The 17,867-nt window shown below is 39.4% G+C and overlaps 1 protein-coding gene across 2 annotated transcripts; it reads right to left on the reverse strand.

Moving 5' to 3' along the window:
* Positions 1-4: 4 nt before the first annotated feature.
* On the reverse strand, positions 5-14,432 carry LOC131668885 (zinc finger SWIM domain-containing protein 8 homolog). Of its 2 annotated transcripts, none has more exons than XM_058943358.1 (17): positions 14,298-14,432; positions 13,769-14,079; positions 12,721-13,708; positions 12,120-12,630; positions 11,858-12,042; positions 11,606-11,776; positions 11,339-11,525; positions 11,067-11,193; positions 10,834-10,990; positions 9,902-10,747; positions 9,611-9,821; positions 9,074-9,534; positions 8,726-8,770; positions 8,349-8,453; positions 7,901-8,268; positions 7,670-7,819; positions 5-7,553 (listed from the first exon to the last, which is right to left on the reverse strand). In XM_058943358.1, exons 1-17 carry the CDS (start codon positions 14,298-14,300, stop codon positions 7,487-7,489), a joined length of 4,893 nt encoding a protein of 1,630 aa, XP_058799341.1. In that variant the 5' UTR covers positions 14,301-14,432; the 3' UTR covers positions 5-7,486. The 2 variants fall into 2 exon arrangements, with proteins under 2 accessions (XP_058799341.1, XP_058799340.1); XM_058943357.1 differs by having other exon boundaries at positions 11,606-11,782.
* Positions 14,433-17,867: the final 3,435 nt, after the last annotated feature.

The following is a 17,867-nucleotide window of genomic DNA, read 5'->3' on the forward strand; positions in this document are numbered from 1 at the left end:
TAAATCGATTTAAAGTGTTCTATTAAAATTCACTCAGAACACGTTTGATTACATCAACGATCGACGGATTCATAAATAGATCCATTCCACAATATTGATGAGATTATACCATGGCATAGTCATAATGATAATCGCATTAACAGAACTGTTCTCTACTGAGATAAAGTGACAGTTTCGGCCATACGTCATAGCAATAACATCTAGGCATCTGGCGCTCATCTGACTGCCGACTCACTCATACGCTCTCTTTCACGTCGCGCCCTTCTTTTAATCCCCACGAAACTGCCGTCGTGTAAGAGAGAAACATGATTGGCGCTCGCACGCGCCTCGTCGGCAACGGAAAGTTGGAGGAGAAAAACACATAGCAAACATCAATTTACGTTTTTTTTTTTTCTGTACTTGTATATGTATATATTTATATGCAAAGAGCACAAGCGCACTCGCACATCGCCGTAGCTGCTCGCCCGCTGAATTGTTCCACTCTCAGCTCGCCTCTACGAGTTCTCATAAGCTACACCTCGCTCGCGCGACGTGCTCGCACGCGCTGCTGGCGAATATCGACTTGGCTTCTGTATTTCTGTTTGTTCAGTGTCATCACCGACACATCTTTCGTTTTCCGACGTTTCCTTATGATACAATTATAATCTTAAATCCACATCTATAATTATGTATATTAACTCGCGCGGTCGTCGCAGAGCACTGTGCGATCGTCTCCCATGTAGTCACCGATTCTTCCTGATTCCTATTCGGCTTCCGCGAATAACTAGATTTGTCTATTACTACTTTTCTCTTGTCTTTTCTATATCGATTTCTAGCGATGTATATTTGTCTATATCTCTGGCTGACTGAGAAAAATATCATAATGCAGCTTAATGACTTTCGCTTGTAACCATCAATATACAGTTATTGATTTTATATATTTACAGATATATCGGATAATGAGTCGTTACTAATTGTAGAGTTGCGCTGATCTCTAAAACTATAAACTTGCTTTGCAATTCTGCTAAGTTAACTCAAGAGAGTGTCTAACAAATCCAACACTTACATATCACATTGGAAACCATTCAAAGAGTACTGAATTAGATTCAATAACACATTCAATGGTGAAACTGTTATGATCGTTAGGGAAATATATGTCTTTTCGATTGATTAACGCATGCCAGGAAATCAATATACATCGCACGGTTGGAGAAATATCGCACTGTCCTCCATAAATACTATATATATGTGTGTGTGTGTGTGTGTATAAAGTATATTTGCTTTTACCAAATCTCGCTCGCAATGAGATCTTTTCAAACGGACGACTTTTTTAAATCTTAATGTCAATACTCGTTTCATAATTAGTGATTATTCTTAAGTATTATATATTTTCCATCTTAATACTACAAATATTTTTAATATAAATTAGTAAGCCATCTCACCTTATATACAAATATAAGCCAAAATATTAATGAAAATTTGGGTGTTTTTCGAAAAGAATATCTTTAGAACAAAAAATCGTTTGTAAAATTGTAAATGCTAGCATATCTCGTATTATTTTCTGATAAAGATTGTGAGACTGATGAGTACAAAATTAGTTGTTGAACGCTCTTTTCTTACGTGTATAAACATTATTCACCTTGATTCGCGTAAAAATAATTGCACAAAAATTGAAGATACGTTGGATACACGCATATGTGTGTTTAGAAAACTGAAATTTGGATGACGAGATAAAGCTGTTATTCTACTTTTTTGCTTCGATTACTTTTGACAACATTCAATTATCAAAACAATTCTGCGTATAAGAACATATCAATATGGAGTGATGTTCATATCCTAGATATTTATATATTCATCAAAATTTCTAAATAATCTTTATAATAGTATATTTAAGGCAGTTTTATCGAAATAAATACGTCACATGAAAATACATGTATTATAAATGGAATATCGTCGTTAACTCGACTTACTATACTGAATCAAAATTCTGAGTGGTTTGAGCTCTTTAAATACGTTAAATCGATTCATTCTCTGAGAAATATAAATTCTATTACGAGTTAGGATGTCAAACGCTGAATGTGTAGAATCAAAAAGTGATGTCAGACAGTAATAGTTTAATAAATTTTAAAGACAATGAGATTATGAGTCGTGAATTCGACATTTTCAAATTTTAATAATGTTTTTTTGATAAAAAAATATTCAACTTTCTTCTGTAAACTCTTTTTCTTTGAATAAAAAAAGAAAAAAAGAATAAAATAAAAAGATTGCCTTACTGCCTACATTTGAATATATAAACGCAGAGTTATAATAGCATCTGCGCAGAAACCGTCGCGTCGAAGTCTTATACAATATCGAAGATACATTCATCTGACTTTAATATTTGACGTGATCGGCCATTCGTTCAATTCGCAGTTAATAATACCTACTTGATATTTTCTAATGAAATTGTGCAATCACCAATCGGAGTACGCAAGAAAAATCTGTGAAACAATATGACGGTTAAAGTTGAGAAACAATTGCCGATAAATTTTTGTTATGAAGGGCATTCAAACGAATACGGCCGATTCGCTGCATAACAATTTGCAGTAAAGTATCAGATACAGTTAAACAATTGAGATCAAACTAGTAAAAGACGTCGCGATCTGATAGAAAACACAATAAAAGTCATTTAATCCAATCAGCTCTCGTAACGTGACTTGGTTTGTCTAGTTTTTCACTTGTCCGAGATATCCTCAATCATCGATGTACCACATAAGCACTTACCACTTGAAATTTCGTATAAAAATTATGCATTCGACGCGAAGGCAAAGTCTTTTACTATCTCACATCACACAATAATAATTCTCGCATTTCTAGATACATAATTTTCCTGACTAGAGACTAGAGTATGAAACTACAGATGAATTTGTCTAAATTTCAACTATCGTTCAGCTTTCTTTTTTTTTCTCATTTTTTCGCATTTTAAAGTATCTTTTTTGAAGTATTTCAATTTTTTTATAGACCAAGTGTAAAAATAGATCTCTTTTTGCTTCGACTTCTCTTTTCCACCATCAATTTTTTCATTTTTTTCGCACACTGTAATTTGATACCGTACATTATATGCTAACTGCGGGCTCCAAAAAGATTTGAACAGGTAAATTGTCTTTTGATATTTTCTTACTTAAATTACAAAGAAAAAAAGAAATGTAAGAGCATAGCCACATATATTTTCTATTCAAAGGTATTAAATATAATTTACGTCAGCATTTTCCTTTTCTTCGTTCAACGGCTCTCGACTAAGAGAGCTCAGCTAATCGTTTTGCAATATCTTGAAAGTTTCGCCAAAACAGATTTTTCTTAGTATTCTTTTTTGCGATAGACAATGATCCTAATCGATGCTTTCATTATAAAGTTGCTAAAAATAGTACACTCATATAGATTATTATTGAAGCGCAATCATTAATATCTAAATTTTCATTTGATCCGTTGAATAGTTTCAAAAAAACCAGTGTCGCAAATGTCACAGAAGTTATCAAAGCTCGGTCAGTATTTACGTTAATACATTAATTTCAATACACGAATGAAATTTCTGGTGAAAAAGTCACCGGAAGTGAAGATATTATTGCGCTTCAACAATGCAGCTATCTATTCTATTAACACTACCATATTTAGGCTTAATTTATGATATTCTAAAGACACGCTCGATGACGACAAAATACTTTTTTTTCTTAATTGTTATAGATAAAAAGATCTACTATGATAAGACAATAATGCTGAATTTCTACTCTAGATATAGTATTGTTTGCGACGCAAAAAAACGAAATTTCTCCTTGTGAAATCGACGCAGTGACATAATAATAAACCCTTTTTTCAACTATGGTAAAGTTCGACAGCACTTTTTCACGCTTACAATATTGACGGTTTATTTTACGGCACTTTGCTGACAATGGAATAGCATTCGCTGTATTTTCTATTTATTTGCACGGATGAATATCAACACTAGTTGATGAATCTGGTTGTGAATACTGGTACATGAGAATTATAAAATAAGTACGCAATTTAGTAAATAATATGTCGATAAAAATAATATGACGAAAGTACATAATTTATGTAATTTTAATTTCCATAAAATTTTTCGGCATACTACTCTTTTTCTACTATTACTATCGAGTCCTATTGCTCTCTAAGCTTTTCATTGAAAAAGACATGGCGATGAGTCTACAATATGGACATTAGCTTTCTAATTAAGCGGATCATCTAAACATACCGAATTAATTCCTACTTATTGGCACCTGGAAACAACGCGGCGTAATAGACTTGTCTTTTTCCAATCGTTTACAATGTTGCTCACGGCAACGATTCAAAAAGCCCGGGTTATAACTTGTTCAATTAAAATTATCCTGAAAATAGAATTATATTGAGCAATAACATTAGTCTGCTACCCTTTTCGTTATCCTGATTTTTTTATTAAAAAATTAGGAACATGAAAATACTACCCAGAAGCACGAAATTCATTTTCAACTTCTATATTGCCGGCATCGATCACGTCGATTTCGTCAAACTGTTGCCCCAAAATGCACGTGTGTAACGCTAGTAATCTGCGTTCAGGGGCATCTGATCTTCCGTAATCTTGTCACCTCTTACAAAACGGGCGGTTTTTTCAAAAAAAAAAGGAAGGCCCCGGTTGAGTGTTTTTACGTTCCTTATCGTTTTAATATGCATCGCAGTATCATCTATACAAGTATTTTAGCTCTCAGAGTTTTACAAAGGTTCTTTTTCTTTTTATCTTTCTTATATGATAGATTTAACACTAGCGAATAATATACGAGTTACAGAGAGCGGACAATGTTGCAGTTTACATTGAGCATTCTCGACTTCGAATATAAGTGTTCACACAGATTTTGACGAGGCACTGTTCAGTGTTTCATTACTATTAAGAAAACAATAACAATCATATTTAGATTATCGTTTTTTCCATAAGATCGCTTCACGCGATGTATTTTTCGGTATTTTCGATCAAAGTGAGGATATGACGATAAATAAATGTGTGTGTTCGTCCTTTTTTTTTTAATTTTTTCTCTTTTTCCATATAAGACTGTTAGTGCATTTTTTTTTGTTATATTGTTTTTAATAAGAAAAATGTGTTTGAGTAACAAAGTAAAACCATGAGATTTTTCAACGATAAAGATAACATGGTAGTGGGGAAACGATTTTTTTTTTCATTTACAAATACTGTCATTTTATTACTAAACGCTTTTTCTATAAGCTAGCTGAAAACTTGATCACTAGGACGCAAAGATCTTTCGTTTTTTTTCGATATTTTATTTGTTCCATCTCTCGAAAGAATTTTATTCAAAGAAAGAATCATTTTCTGACGTCTTTCCTCAAATTAAAATTGATACAATTTCATACAAGTAAAAAGACTTAATGTAGTTATACAAAGTGAATGATTTTTTTTATTTGGTACTATTGCTTAGCCACCTCACATGACGGAAAAAATGACAGTTAAAAAAATCAGCTTCTAATATAATTTTTTATGATCTAATGAAATGTTTATTTGTGATATACGAATAATAAAGTCAATGTTAATTCTGTTTCAATTTTATTTGTTAAAAAAAAAGTTGTTTTAAATAACAGACTACAGAAACGTTGATTTATGATTTGGATAGGTGGCTCGAAACCGATGATATGTAATTTATCATTCCTTTATTGATATTTTAAATAATTTCAATTAAAAAATTACAAAGATTGTTTAACTCAATGCATTGTCGATTACGACTAAATGAAAACATACTACGACTGTTTATGATGAATATCGTTATATACGTATATTTATATATAATATATATTTTTTTCATGTGTATATATATATATATTTTTGTCTATCTATCGTACTATATGCATTAATACGTTGATACGTAGAGTCGTTTATAGTAGAGAATGAAAGTAGAGGAAAAAAGTGAAGATAAAAGATGAAGTTTTGAAAAAAAGATTACTTCAACGTAAAACTGAAAATTATCTAAATACTAAAAAGAAACGAGTTTTTATCTGGGGTTTAAGTAAATGTCATTTTTATACGGTGATCGAGAAGAAATCGGTATCTTCCCTCGTGTATATAAATAGATATTATATCAATATTCAAAATTTTTTGCCACTTGTTTATCAAGCGAAACAAGATGCAAGAATTCGCCCTATCTAGAATTCAAAATAAAATTTTCTATCTAATTGTGGCTACAATACTTCCGTCTAACTAAAACATGAAATTGATGTGTTCGATGGAACCATTATATTACGTTCAAGTGCGTAACATACAAATCAATTTTCGATTTTTCAATTTTTTTGTTCATTAATTGATTATTGCATGTCAATTAGATTTTGTATTCGATTTTTTTACAACGATGAATGATGTGAATGATGTTTAAATGATCACTTCGATTTTTCGTATGTGTAATATGCACACCATTGCTTATTTCATTACATTTCTTAACTTATAGATTTTTAAATAATCGCAGATTTGTAGATCAACTAAACGCTCGATATCAAGCGGACCATGAACGAAGATAATATTATAAACTACGCACAGCAGAATTTCACTAAATAATGTCAAATTATCACTCTGGATAATATAGTCGAAAAACTATATATAACACAATATCAAATTCCATTCTACTATTTAAAGAGTATTGAAAGATTATTGAAAGATATCTTTCGTTAATAAAAAAAATAATACCATGCAAATTAATTAATGGGTATTCGTCAGTCCTATCTATTTTCATAGAAAAAATTTGCCTTACGACGTATAAATGTTCCATTTATGATTATGATAACAACTGTTGAAATTTCATTCATTCTTCTTTAAAATTGATTCTCATTCGAAATACGCTTCTCGACGTATGATCGTTACAACGAAAAAAATGAAACACATTTCATGTCAACACGTCTTAAACTATACGCAGTTGAATTTCTTTATGTAAAAAAAAATCTCGTAAAAAATAAAAAAAGAACACAGAGAATCGGTTATTACAGTCTTTAAAACATCTTCGATATTCAAGGTCCGCTACTTACGTTAATTTTGTTTTCGATGAAATGAGAGCGTATTAAGATAAATAAAATTATTCTAAACGAAAAGAGAAAAAAGAATATTGAACAATAAAACGCTCCATCAATCAGATTTACACGCTCACTCTAGCGATGGACTACGATTATTGTGTCCCAGATGATTGTTTAATGGCAGATGTTGCTCTGCAAATCCAAAAGTGTGACGTCGATGATACCAGTCTTCGCGACGTCGGTAGTAGCCACGCATATCCAAATCGAGTTGACGTATTCTTGCGTCAATGAGTGAATTTGCCAATTCATCGACAACGTCTGCGCTTGTAACTTCCATTGCCGTTGGCAATTCTTCCGTGGAATTTGAGGCCGAATTATTACCTGCGATTGTCGATGTCGTAGACGTCGTTGCCCCAAGATGAGAATCTTCGAATGAGTGTTGCTGCGGTCGATGCGTTAGCCATGGCTCCGCTTTGTGTCATTTGCTATTCTGCTGAAGTGCTGCATTTATATGTATCCAAAGATCTTTGTTACATGATTGAGACCTGAATTTAAATTAAAAATAGATTGTACGCAGTTTAATTTTAAACAAAACAGTAAAGTATTTACGTGAAATACAATTAATATTGATGAAAGTGACATAATCAATCTTTCGCGTTACCTTCGTATAGATTGTAGCCATTCTTTGAATTGCGTGTGACCTTCCGGAGTAATGTGAAAAGCTGCTCTTGCGGCACGGACGATGCTAGCAAATTCTTCATAGTCGGGCTGCATAAGATGATACAATTTCTGGTGCATACATTGAATGTACCTATAATCAAAACAAAAGCTCTTATTCGCTGTTGTATTAAGATATAATTATTTTTATCGTAAGTTGTGTGACCAAACTTACATTTGCTGACATTTGTGAACAAGCGGAGCCAAAAAAGCAGATCGGAGATGCTGCAAAACGAGCGCAGAATTGTTTCTAGAGAGGTAGTAGGCCGCTTCGAGTGCGACATCGTGCAGCACGAATGGACTGACGATACTGTTGACTACGGTGACACACAGCTGATGCAAGCATTGAGTACCCAGGCGCTTGGACACACGCAGTAACCATTTGACATCCTCGCCATAGGGTGGATTGCGTGCGTACTTAGCCTGTGGCCGGTCATCGTGTACACGACGTGCCAACGTCTCGAGGGCCAACATGCCAACCCGATAGGCTGCTCCTAAAGCATTCAACTGCTGCTGTGTATACGACTGATTTTGCCTGTGCACCTGTTGAAATTTCATAAATAACCATTGAATAATTTTATAATAAACGCCATTACTTTTTCAATTTTAAATTAATAGCGTACCTGTGGTTGCGTTCGAACGCTCGACATCATTGGCTGAGGTGGCATCAAAGCTGGACCAGGTAATCCACTTTGACCTGGCATAGGCCCTGACATACCGGGTTGCACCTATAATTTTACGTAACATTTTTTATAAGTAATTTATCAAAATACGTATTTACATGGATCAAAGTTGTACAATAGATAATCTTGAGAAAGTGCACATGAAAACAATCAATATCAAATTATTGGTGATATAATTTGGGATTACAGTCAATAACACGTAATGAAAATTACGAATTTGCATGACACCAATAACGAAAATTGTCAATATTAACTTTAACAAATAATAGAAACAGAAATAATTTAGAGAACTCAGTTGTTTTACTGTAGCACCATACCTGATCAAAAGTTACACCGGTATTGCTTCTCCAATATTCAAGTAACTTAAAAATAAAAAAATCATCAAAAATTAGTATAGAGTTCTTAAAAAACATAAACATAGAGGTCATGCAAATTCTTAAATATAAAAATACGATTATATACAAGACAAGTTTATGCTGATAACGTGATAGAAAAAAAATTACAAGCATAATTGAATATTAGTGTACGTTGCAGTTTCCAGCATAAACTTTTCTTGTGAATACTTTTATAATTAATTATGATTAATTAAATTTTCACAAGATTTTGCTGATGCCAACAATTTATCAAAAATCAGCACACAGTAAAAAAAGAATTATAGCACTTACGTTAACAGGCATAGGTTGCTGCATAGTGAACATATGCTGAGTTCCAGGTGGCGGGTGTACGTTGATAGTTGTGACGTTTGGCTGTGGAGCATAGAACTGCGAGACTTGAGTTGGTTGTCCTGGAGGAGGATGATGAGGCAGCTGCGGATGCTGCGGGTGCTGCGGATGCTGAGGCATCTGCGGATGTTGGGGCATTTGCGGGTGCTGGGGCATCTGAGGATGCTGAGATATCTGCGGATGCTGGGGCATCTGTGGATGCTGAGGCATCTGTGGATGCTGTACCGGGTGTCCGGGATGTGGTGGATATGGATGATACATCTGCATGTTCGGTGGCTGAGGTGGTAATGCTACGCGATGAGGCTGCATTGGACCACCGAACGGTTGATGAGGAAATTGTTGATGTGGATGCACAAAACTGTAGGGCACAGTGTATTGCATGCCGACATCTGGAACACGATTAACTTTGGCATGTGACGGTTAGTTTACGTTTGATAAGATGACAGATTGATAAGTTTTTTATTAAAAAAAGAGATTTACCTAGCGGAGCAAGAGTGGTTATAGCTGGATGAGCATAAGGTTGTGGCGGTGGTTGAGCACTCGTCACGACCACTGCTTGCGCTTGTCCTGGTAATAACTGGCCAGTTGCCAGGTCCATTGGAGGACTAGGATCGACTATCAATGAACCGTTGGCATCCAACGGCAATTGCTCGTGGGGTATTTCGTCTTGTTGATCCGCGCCAGGTGTGTGCTACAAGTAACATTCCAACGTCAATAGCGAAGCTCTTGATAATATATATGAAAATTGTTTGGGAAATTTGCGACACTTACCCGAAGATAGAGTTCGTACCAGTACTTCGCAACTTGGAATAGAACCTCTGGATAAACACCTCCTCCTTTGGCCGTATTTTCGACCGTCCAACAAGCTTTTTCGAGCATAACATCGCTTTGTTCCTTACACTGCAGGATCGCGCGCTGAATCTCATTAGGGTTAAGCGCGTGAGCATGTGGCAAGCAAGACAATGCTAATTCCGCGGCAGCTCTGACCATATTAGGATCACTACCCCGAGAGCTTTTGTCAGCGATACTGACTGCTTCAGGTGGTGTGAGATGTCCCTCCCAACTGTCGATGAGGAACCAAATAGCCGGAGCTCCGATCTCCATAGCTTGTCCTGTAATCCAGCTTACATGGCTAGAATATGTTCGACTAAGCCAGTTGGAACTGACGCAGTTGTGAAGACCCAGAGCGTACAAGCCAAGTTGAAAAGCACACATGTGTAGAGCTCGATGAGGACCATGATGGTTTTGGCTTGTTGAAGCTTGAGTAAATAGAGATGTAGAGCTATTGCCACCAGCTTTTGTAAGCACTGTTTTTGCAAGCTCGCACATGAAGTGTGCTCCAGCTTCGGACGGCTGGTTTGGTATGGATGGCTTGGCAATCGATGACCTCTTGCATTTGTACCTATGCGGTCTGGATGAGCCACCTTCCTTTGTTCTCGTTGGTACTGTTTGCTGTCCAGGAGTGGGTGCAACGGACAATGCGCTCATGCCAGCTTCTAACTCGGCACTGGTGCTACTGTGTGGCCTGCTATTACTTCCAACGAGGCCTTCACTTGAGCCAGATGCATCACCTGTCAGCGGTGATGAACAAGCTCTCTCTCGACGAAAACTCAATAGCTAAAAATACAAAACCGTTTGTATTATCTCAAACATTTTAAGTTGGGAATTTCCGAGATAGTTCGTTACAAGATAGAATTTTTTACCTGGCTTCTCGTAGGTGGATTTGCACTGTAGTAACTACTTAATATGGGCGTTTTGATGAGCTGATGTACATCTCGGTCGAGCAGTTTATCCATTATTCTAGCGACTTTTATGGATTCATCTTTATAATGGACCAACAATGTTATAGCCAATTCTCCTCTGCAAAACAAATAGTCGCCATTTAGTTTAAAATACAAATTGTACGTATTTTATAAACAATTTAACTAAAAAATACCTTTGACGACGTGTTCCTTCGCACAACAATGGATGATCAGCTTCGCTAACATTTGCTTTTAACCCAAGAGCAGCTACAGCAGCATCAAAACCTAAGTTCTCGTCTATGTCTAGAGCCATTTTCGTTCCTGTGAATTGTATTTCAACTTTTTAGAAAAACATTTTTTTGTTTAACATAATTACATCACTGATACTCATAATTTATATATCTATTTCTAAAGCTTTTTAAAAAAATAATTCAAACAGTATGAATTTGATCAAAATTAGGCTTACTCGGTGTGTTCAGGGCATCAAAGATAAAGCTCGCTAGCATGATTGGCAGCAAAGCGTCACCTCTTGAACGATAAACATTATCTCTAAGTGCTTTGGCTCGCTGTCTGATCATGTTTAGTTCGTCTAGTCCCAACGGTATTCGCTTGAGCAAAGTTACAAGTTCGCTCTCTTGATGGGCCAGTTTCACCTGTAATAAAGAATTGAAACGATAAGTTCATAAATTTCAAATAACATGAAAAATATTTACTTTTATTTAAGAATTTATACCTCCAGTGGTTTCGTACTCGCAGGTGGTCTAGCCATTTCTAATCCAAAGAGGCCCACTCTAAATGCCAAATTATAATATTCTGGGTTTTCGGCTAAAACTGTACAAAGAAAACCGCATTTCGCTAGTGTTGCCGAAGCAGAACACGTGAGTTGATGAGACGCTGGATTCACCTGTTGCTGCAAAAATAAATGCTGTTTATAACTAATAATATATAAAATTTATATATAAAAAATATCGTCAAGTAAAAGTACCTTCTTCCTCTTGCCTTTCACAGGCATTGGAGGCACTTCAATCATGAGATCTGGTGGGTTTGCCAACAGTTCTTCAGCTAATTTAACGCCAAGAATACAGGCTTCACGTGTATGCCCGTGAGCATAGAGACCCTCCGCACGCGCAAAGAGAACATCCCATGGGTCTTCAGTCTTCTTGAGATTACCTGTACAACCAATGACACACTGTAAATGCTTTAAGCAAATTTCAGACATAACAAGAAAAATCTTGATTAATACGAACCTAAGATAGTTTTGACGTTAGCAGCTGCTGCACCGTTGACATCGAGTTGGGAATCCTTGTTAACGGTACCGTTGACGTTTGACTTGGCATCGTAATAATACACATGATACTCGTCTCCGGAAGGACTGTCGCTACTTGACGATGAGCTCTCGTCCTTGGACGGCCTCCTGGATGGATCTTTCTCCTGGTCAGACTCTTGTTCGCTCGGTTTCTTAGACGTCGCTGTGTCATTTACAACAACAGGAGCTGCGGCAGCAACCGGAGGTGTACCTACAACGACGACCGATGCAGCCACAGCCGCGCCAGCATTTACAGCTTCCAACAACTCGGCTGCGGTCGGACTTTTCGAACATCTGGCGTTGCAGTTGACGTTGCTTGGACACTTCTGGATGCTGCTGTCGCTTGTGTCGCTGTGTGTCTCAGAGGATGCATTAGAGTGCAATACATCGGAGCCTTGAGCATTCTTTAAGCTAACATTGCTGTTCGATGATGATTCACTACCACCACCCTCCTGCCGGACAAAAACAGTGATTAATTTATTTCGAAGCTTTGACACGCCAATCTGGAGCTTGACCAGTTTAGTCGATAAATTAGCACTTACCTGTGAGTCGGTATCGCAACAGTTATTCATTTGGCCCATACCTCGTCTTACGAGAACTACAGGTATTTCGGGAATATCAGCGATGTCGCCATCGTTCTCGCAAAAGCCTTCGGAGCTGTCACTGCTGCGATTGCCGTCTCCGCCTCCGGCATTAGGACGCGAGCACAATCCCGGGAAATCCCGATGGTTCAGTCTTCTGCGGTCCATGTAGCTAAACTCAACCAAACCCAAGCAGTTGTTCCTGCGACTGTGGTGATGCGATGTGGGCGGCTGGCAATTGAGCACTGCCGAACTTGAGTTAACCTGATTGACCTCGGTTTTCGAGTCGCCCGTATGCCTGAAGCATGTGAAGGGACAGTGGTACATGGGGTTGGTACTGGCGGTGTACGTGATGCCAGGCAGCGTGTATTCCTCCCAGTCAAGGTAGCAAGCCTCCAACGCCGGCTTGAAACCGATGAACATCTCGAGGTCCGACTTTAGTGAATCTTTCTGACCGATGCAGTTGTTGCGATTGTGCGAATTCTGCGAGGCCGTCGATCCACGAATTTTCGTTAATTTGTCGATGATCTTCATATGCCAGGCGGTGAACTGTTTGTGCAGCATCGTTCGCTCCGAGGGCGACAGTCCCGGATTCAAAGCAGCCAGTCGCCAGAGAACGACGATCTCGTCGCACAGCGAAGAGCACGCGTGTTGTGAGGCGTGAGCGTTGCTGTTCATGTTGCCGTGTTTGCCTCCTCCGTAGCCATTGCCATTGAGTAGAGCAACCTTGGTGTTAAACCACCACACGAGTATCTGCTCGCAGGCCATGCATTCCTCGGTGATAATCTCCAACAGCGGGATGGCGTTACGGTCGGTGCGTTTGAACATTTCTCGAACGATGCTCAGCAAATTCCACATGCCTTCCGGTTCTCTACCGCGCAATGGTCGCAAAAGGGATGACCATTCCGCAGCAGCGGGTGGAGCTGTCGTGCTCAAGTAATTCACGTCGCTGAAAGTAAGCTGAAATAAGTCAACTGATCCGAGAAGGAAGCGAATATACTCAGCATACCTGAAAACAATCGGCGCGGGCACGCAAAACTTGATGAGTATTTTTTTGATGTTGTCGTGCAACGTCTTTTCATCGAGATACCAGGACGTCTGATCGTTGGCCGAGGCGCCAGCGGTGGGATCGGGTGCACCGCAGTAGGTATTGATGGCGCTCGGCGTTGCCGACAACAATTCGTCCAGCAAACGTTGCGCCGTCGGCAGAATTTGCTGGGGCAGTTCGCTGATCAAATACTGTGCGAACTTTTGTAACTGTTCCCGTTGTAGCCGTGACAACGACTCGGATACAGGCGCTCTCAGGCATACCTGTGTTGGCTGCGAGTACACGTTTGATTATTCTAACGACACCTGACTCGATATTATTCCGTGGCATTCTTCGCGAAGGAAGGGACCAGGAAAAAGCATGTCTCGGAAGTAGATAGCGAGTGCAACATTTGGTGCCCATTGGTGTCTTTCAAAATAGTACGTGTGTGTGTGTGTGTGTGTGTGTGTGTGTCAGTTGAGCGAGTGAGAGCGAGCAAATGAGGTCATACCATGTGTATCCTGTGCAGACACACTGCAACTACGTGCGAGCACCAGTAGGCGGCGGACGAGCAGGTGCAGTTGCACGAGGTGATCCTTCGCCGGTCAAACGTCACCGCGACGTTGAAAGACTCGCGGAAACCATTGTTCGACACGATGAGCGCAGTCACCGTTGCACTCAGATGGAATCCTGCCAGAAAAGAAAGGTGATTTTTAAGTCAGGCTATATTTTCCTTTAATTTTAAACAATGCCGCGCCAGCTGGCTCTGCGTGATAAGCCATTCTCTTGACGCTTGACGATCCTTCTCTTTGTACTTTCGTTCGGCAGCTTTGGAGGGAGCTGGAAACCGGAATTTCCGCCGAAAAAAAAAAAAGAAAAAAAAACCACAATAAACGAGGAAACGAGCGTAATGAGTCTCTTGGCCGCTACTCCTACGCGAAGAACAAGGATAATAAGAGGCATTTTCTGCCGGGAGAGCGATCGATAAACCTCTCGAGCACTTAATGTGCCTCCTTAGATTTCGCATTTAACCCGGTAGAGCTTCCACAACAGCGGAGCGGAGACGAGAGCGGAGAAGAGAGCGCTAATGCGTAGGCGCAGATCGGAACGAAGTTGGCTGTTGTGCAAAGGGGACGAGTGATGTAGGTACGCGCTTTCTTATACGAAGCGCGGAGAATATCGCAGCGCTGCTGCGTGGGGAATGCGACGACCAGCGAGTGCTGCGCGAGCGAAGCGGTAATTGAAAACCTGACCCCGCGCTGCGCGAGCGAGGGGTTGGCTGTGCAACCGCAGCACCGTTCGAGGGGAGCGGCCAAGGCGATCGTCTTCGAAGCGCGGCTTTCAAATTATCGGACGGCTGTCATTGGACGTCGCGCCGCTCGAGAGCATTTTCACGGGCATCGAAAGAGAGTGCGTCGTTTTCTTTTTTATTTTTCGTCCATCTCCTCCTCGGCCAACTTCTCTTTCTGCCCTGCGGAGTTCCTTCCGAGCGTCAAAGTTACGAAGAGCGCGGGATCTCACGGCACAAGTACACATCCGCGAGTGTGTAACGCGGTCGACAGAATCAAGCGAAAGCCGCGCGAGGCAGCCAAGTTGGGCGAGCCTATTCAAATATTAAGCTACAGAAGCCCAAGCAGCGCATCGCCATTCCCATGCTGCGCGCATGACCGCGGATTTATTCACCGCCAAAAAGTCGCGCACGCAGCTTTTCCTGCGCCTGCAACACAACGGCCCCGTCTTGTTTATCTTTTCGCGCTCTACTTTACTTATATATTTGTAAATGACTCCGAAATTGCTGCTCTACTTACTCCCGCAGATTTATAAATGCTTCTTTCTGGGAAAATTCTATAGCTTGGATTTCGAGGAAATGCGTTGTGCATTTTTCCCTCCCCCTAGTCGATTTCACTAAAGTTAGTAATTTGGAAAAGTGCGGTCCGCGCCTACTTATCCCATGGAGAAAGTGGTCTTTAGTTGCGGTTCTTCGAAAACGTACTCGTGTGGTAGCGTCGTTCGATTTGTAAGAACTTTGAAAACTACTCCGTTGATTGTAAAAAAAAGAAAACTACGAAAGTTTGAATGAACCAACCGATTTGCAGTGGATCCTTGACATTCTTCGATCGAAAGAGCACCTCGCCCCGTTGAAACTCGTCGGCGCTGCCGTTGGCCAAACACGAGTACAACCGAATATCCTCCTCGTTGTCAGGGAAACTCCAGAATGCTATCCTCAATTGAAGCTGTTCCGGCACCGGTGAATAAAAGTGCTCCACCAGCTCGAATGGGATGTGCGACGCGACGCAACGTGCTGCCAACTCGCACAGCGTCGGTACCTGCTGCTCATCTGTGAAGGGAAACATCGCAGAAAATTAATTTGCTATCGAGACGAGCTGTTTTTTTTTTCATTGCAATTGCTCTCCATCTGCCACTTTTCACTGCTTCTATTTGTGCTCGAGCTGTGCAACTTAAGTGGAGGCGCTCGATCGGAGCAAAGCGCGTTTGCCTAAGCTCTCATTTAACCACGAATATTACAAACGTTCGGCGCAGATGTCCTTATCAAAATTAATTTCCCGAGCGACTTTGAGCGCGCCTGGCGATAGAAAAGCGCTGCGCGCTAGGCGTCCTGTATCGTTCGTCGGGATTCATCATCGAGATACAGAAAATCGAGCGCAGTGCATCTCATTACCACAGCGCCAACCCCTTTTTCCGCAGTCCTCGACTGCTTTCGGCGGACCAACTCAATGTGACGACGAGCGCAGCGCGCTGCCGCGTACGCTCGCCCCGATTTTCGTCTGCCTTCTGCACGCAACGGATTACAAATGGAAATTACGTCGCGCCGCGTGCTTAACGGATCCGAAGGCTCGCGGTTGCCGTTATATACTTCAACGAGGACGCTCTCAGCGCGGCAAAGGTCGCGAGCGCGCGACGAGAAGCGCGCTTGCATTGTGCCCGCATGAATGCTGCTTTCAGCGACCAGACACAGCCTGGCTATACATCCCCGTTATGCAAATGGAAACACTTGACGCGGCAATTTTGTGGAATAACATTGTTGGAGGCATTTTTCTTCGTTTGGTAGACGATGAGACCTGATGGCCGAGAAAGAGAAAAAAAATTTTTTTTTTTTTTCATTTGACTCAAGAATTTATATGGTCGTCATCCCGCAGAGGTCGCGATCAATTTGGAACTTTCGTAAGACTTTTAGAAACTCCTGAGAGTTTTTCAGAGCTTTCACCGACTTGCGGACTTTTGATGAGATTTCTCAGACGTTGAAGATTTTTACCTTTACCGTAAAATTTTTCAATTAAATTTCGTTATTATTCAAAATTATAATCTGGATGATATTGATTACTTTCACCAAATTCTTGAACTAAATGACAACACTGTACTACCGCATTTTTAAAAAAATGACAAACAGCCAAAGTTCGATTTCAAATAAAGTTGAATAGTACAAATTAATAAATCGTTAGTGAGACTATTCATTAATAAAAATTGTACCAACTTGTCACACAGTTAGTTTACCTCTTGTTCCTAACCTATTTCATCATATTTAATCTCATGGTTATTAATTATATTATTAATATTATTAATGAGTTTGGAACAAGGAAATTTTTAATGCTTTTAAGCAACGTTGTAGAAAATTACTAGAAGGCTATTTTTCTATATGTTTAACCGTAAAATGGTGGTAGTTAAAGCTTACCGAAAACTATAATTCTAAAAATCATTAACACTTCGTCTTACTTTTGCTACCGCAAATTTCACAAGCGAGAAAATATTTACTGATCTTATTTGCGGCACGAATGCTTATTAACGAATGATAAGATTTTCAATTGATCAATGAATAAAAAAAATGATAAAACGTTCGCTATCAATTAATAAACATCAAGTAGTTTTACAATTTAAATTTGTGAAATCAAATCCGTTTTCGACTATGAAAAACAAGTAACGAGGGATCCTCTAAAAATGACCACAAATTAAGCATTTTGTGATCGCTGCACAAAAGAAAAGAGGCAGACAATCGGCGCTAACCTACAGCAGCAGCGTTTCAGCTCGTTGGCCGCAAAGATCGTCCACAGGGAGATGGCTTGAC

Source organism: Phymastichus coffea, unplaced genomic scaffold (genome assembly GCF_024137745.1).
Source record: "Phymastichus coffea isolate CEN01 unplaced genomic scaffold, Cenicafe_Pcof_1.1 PCOF00084, whole genome shotgun sequence".
Lineage (NCBI taxonomy): Eukaryota > Metazoa > Arthropoda > Insecta > Hymenoptera > Eulophidae > Phymastichus > Phymastichus coffea.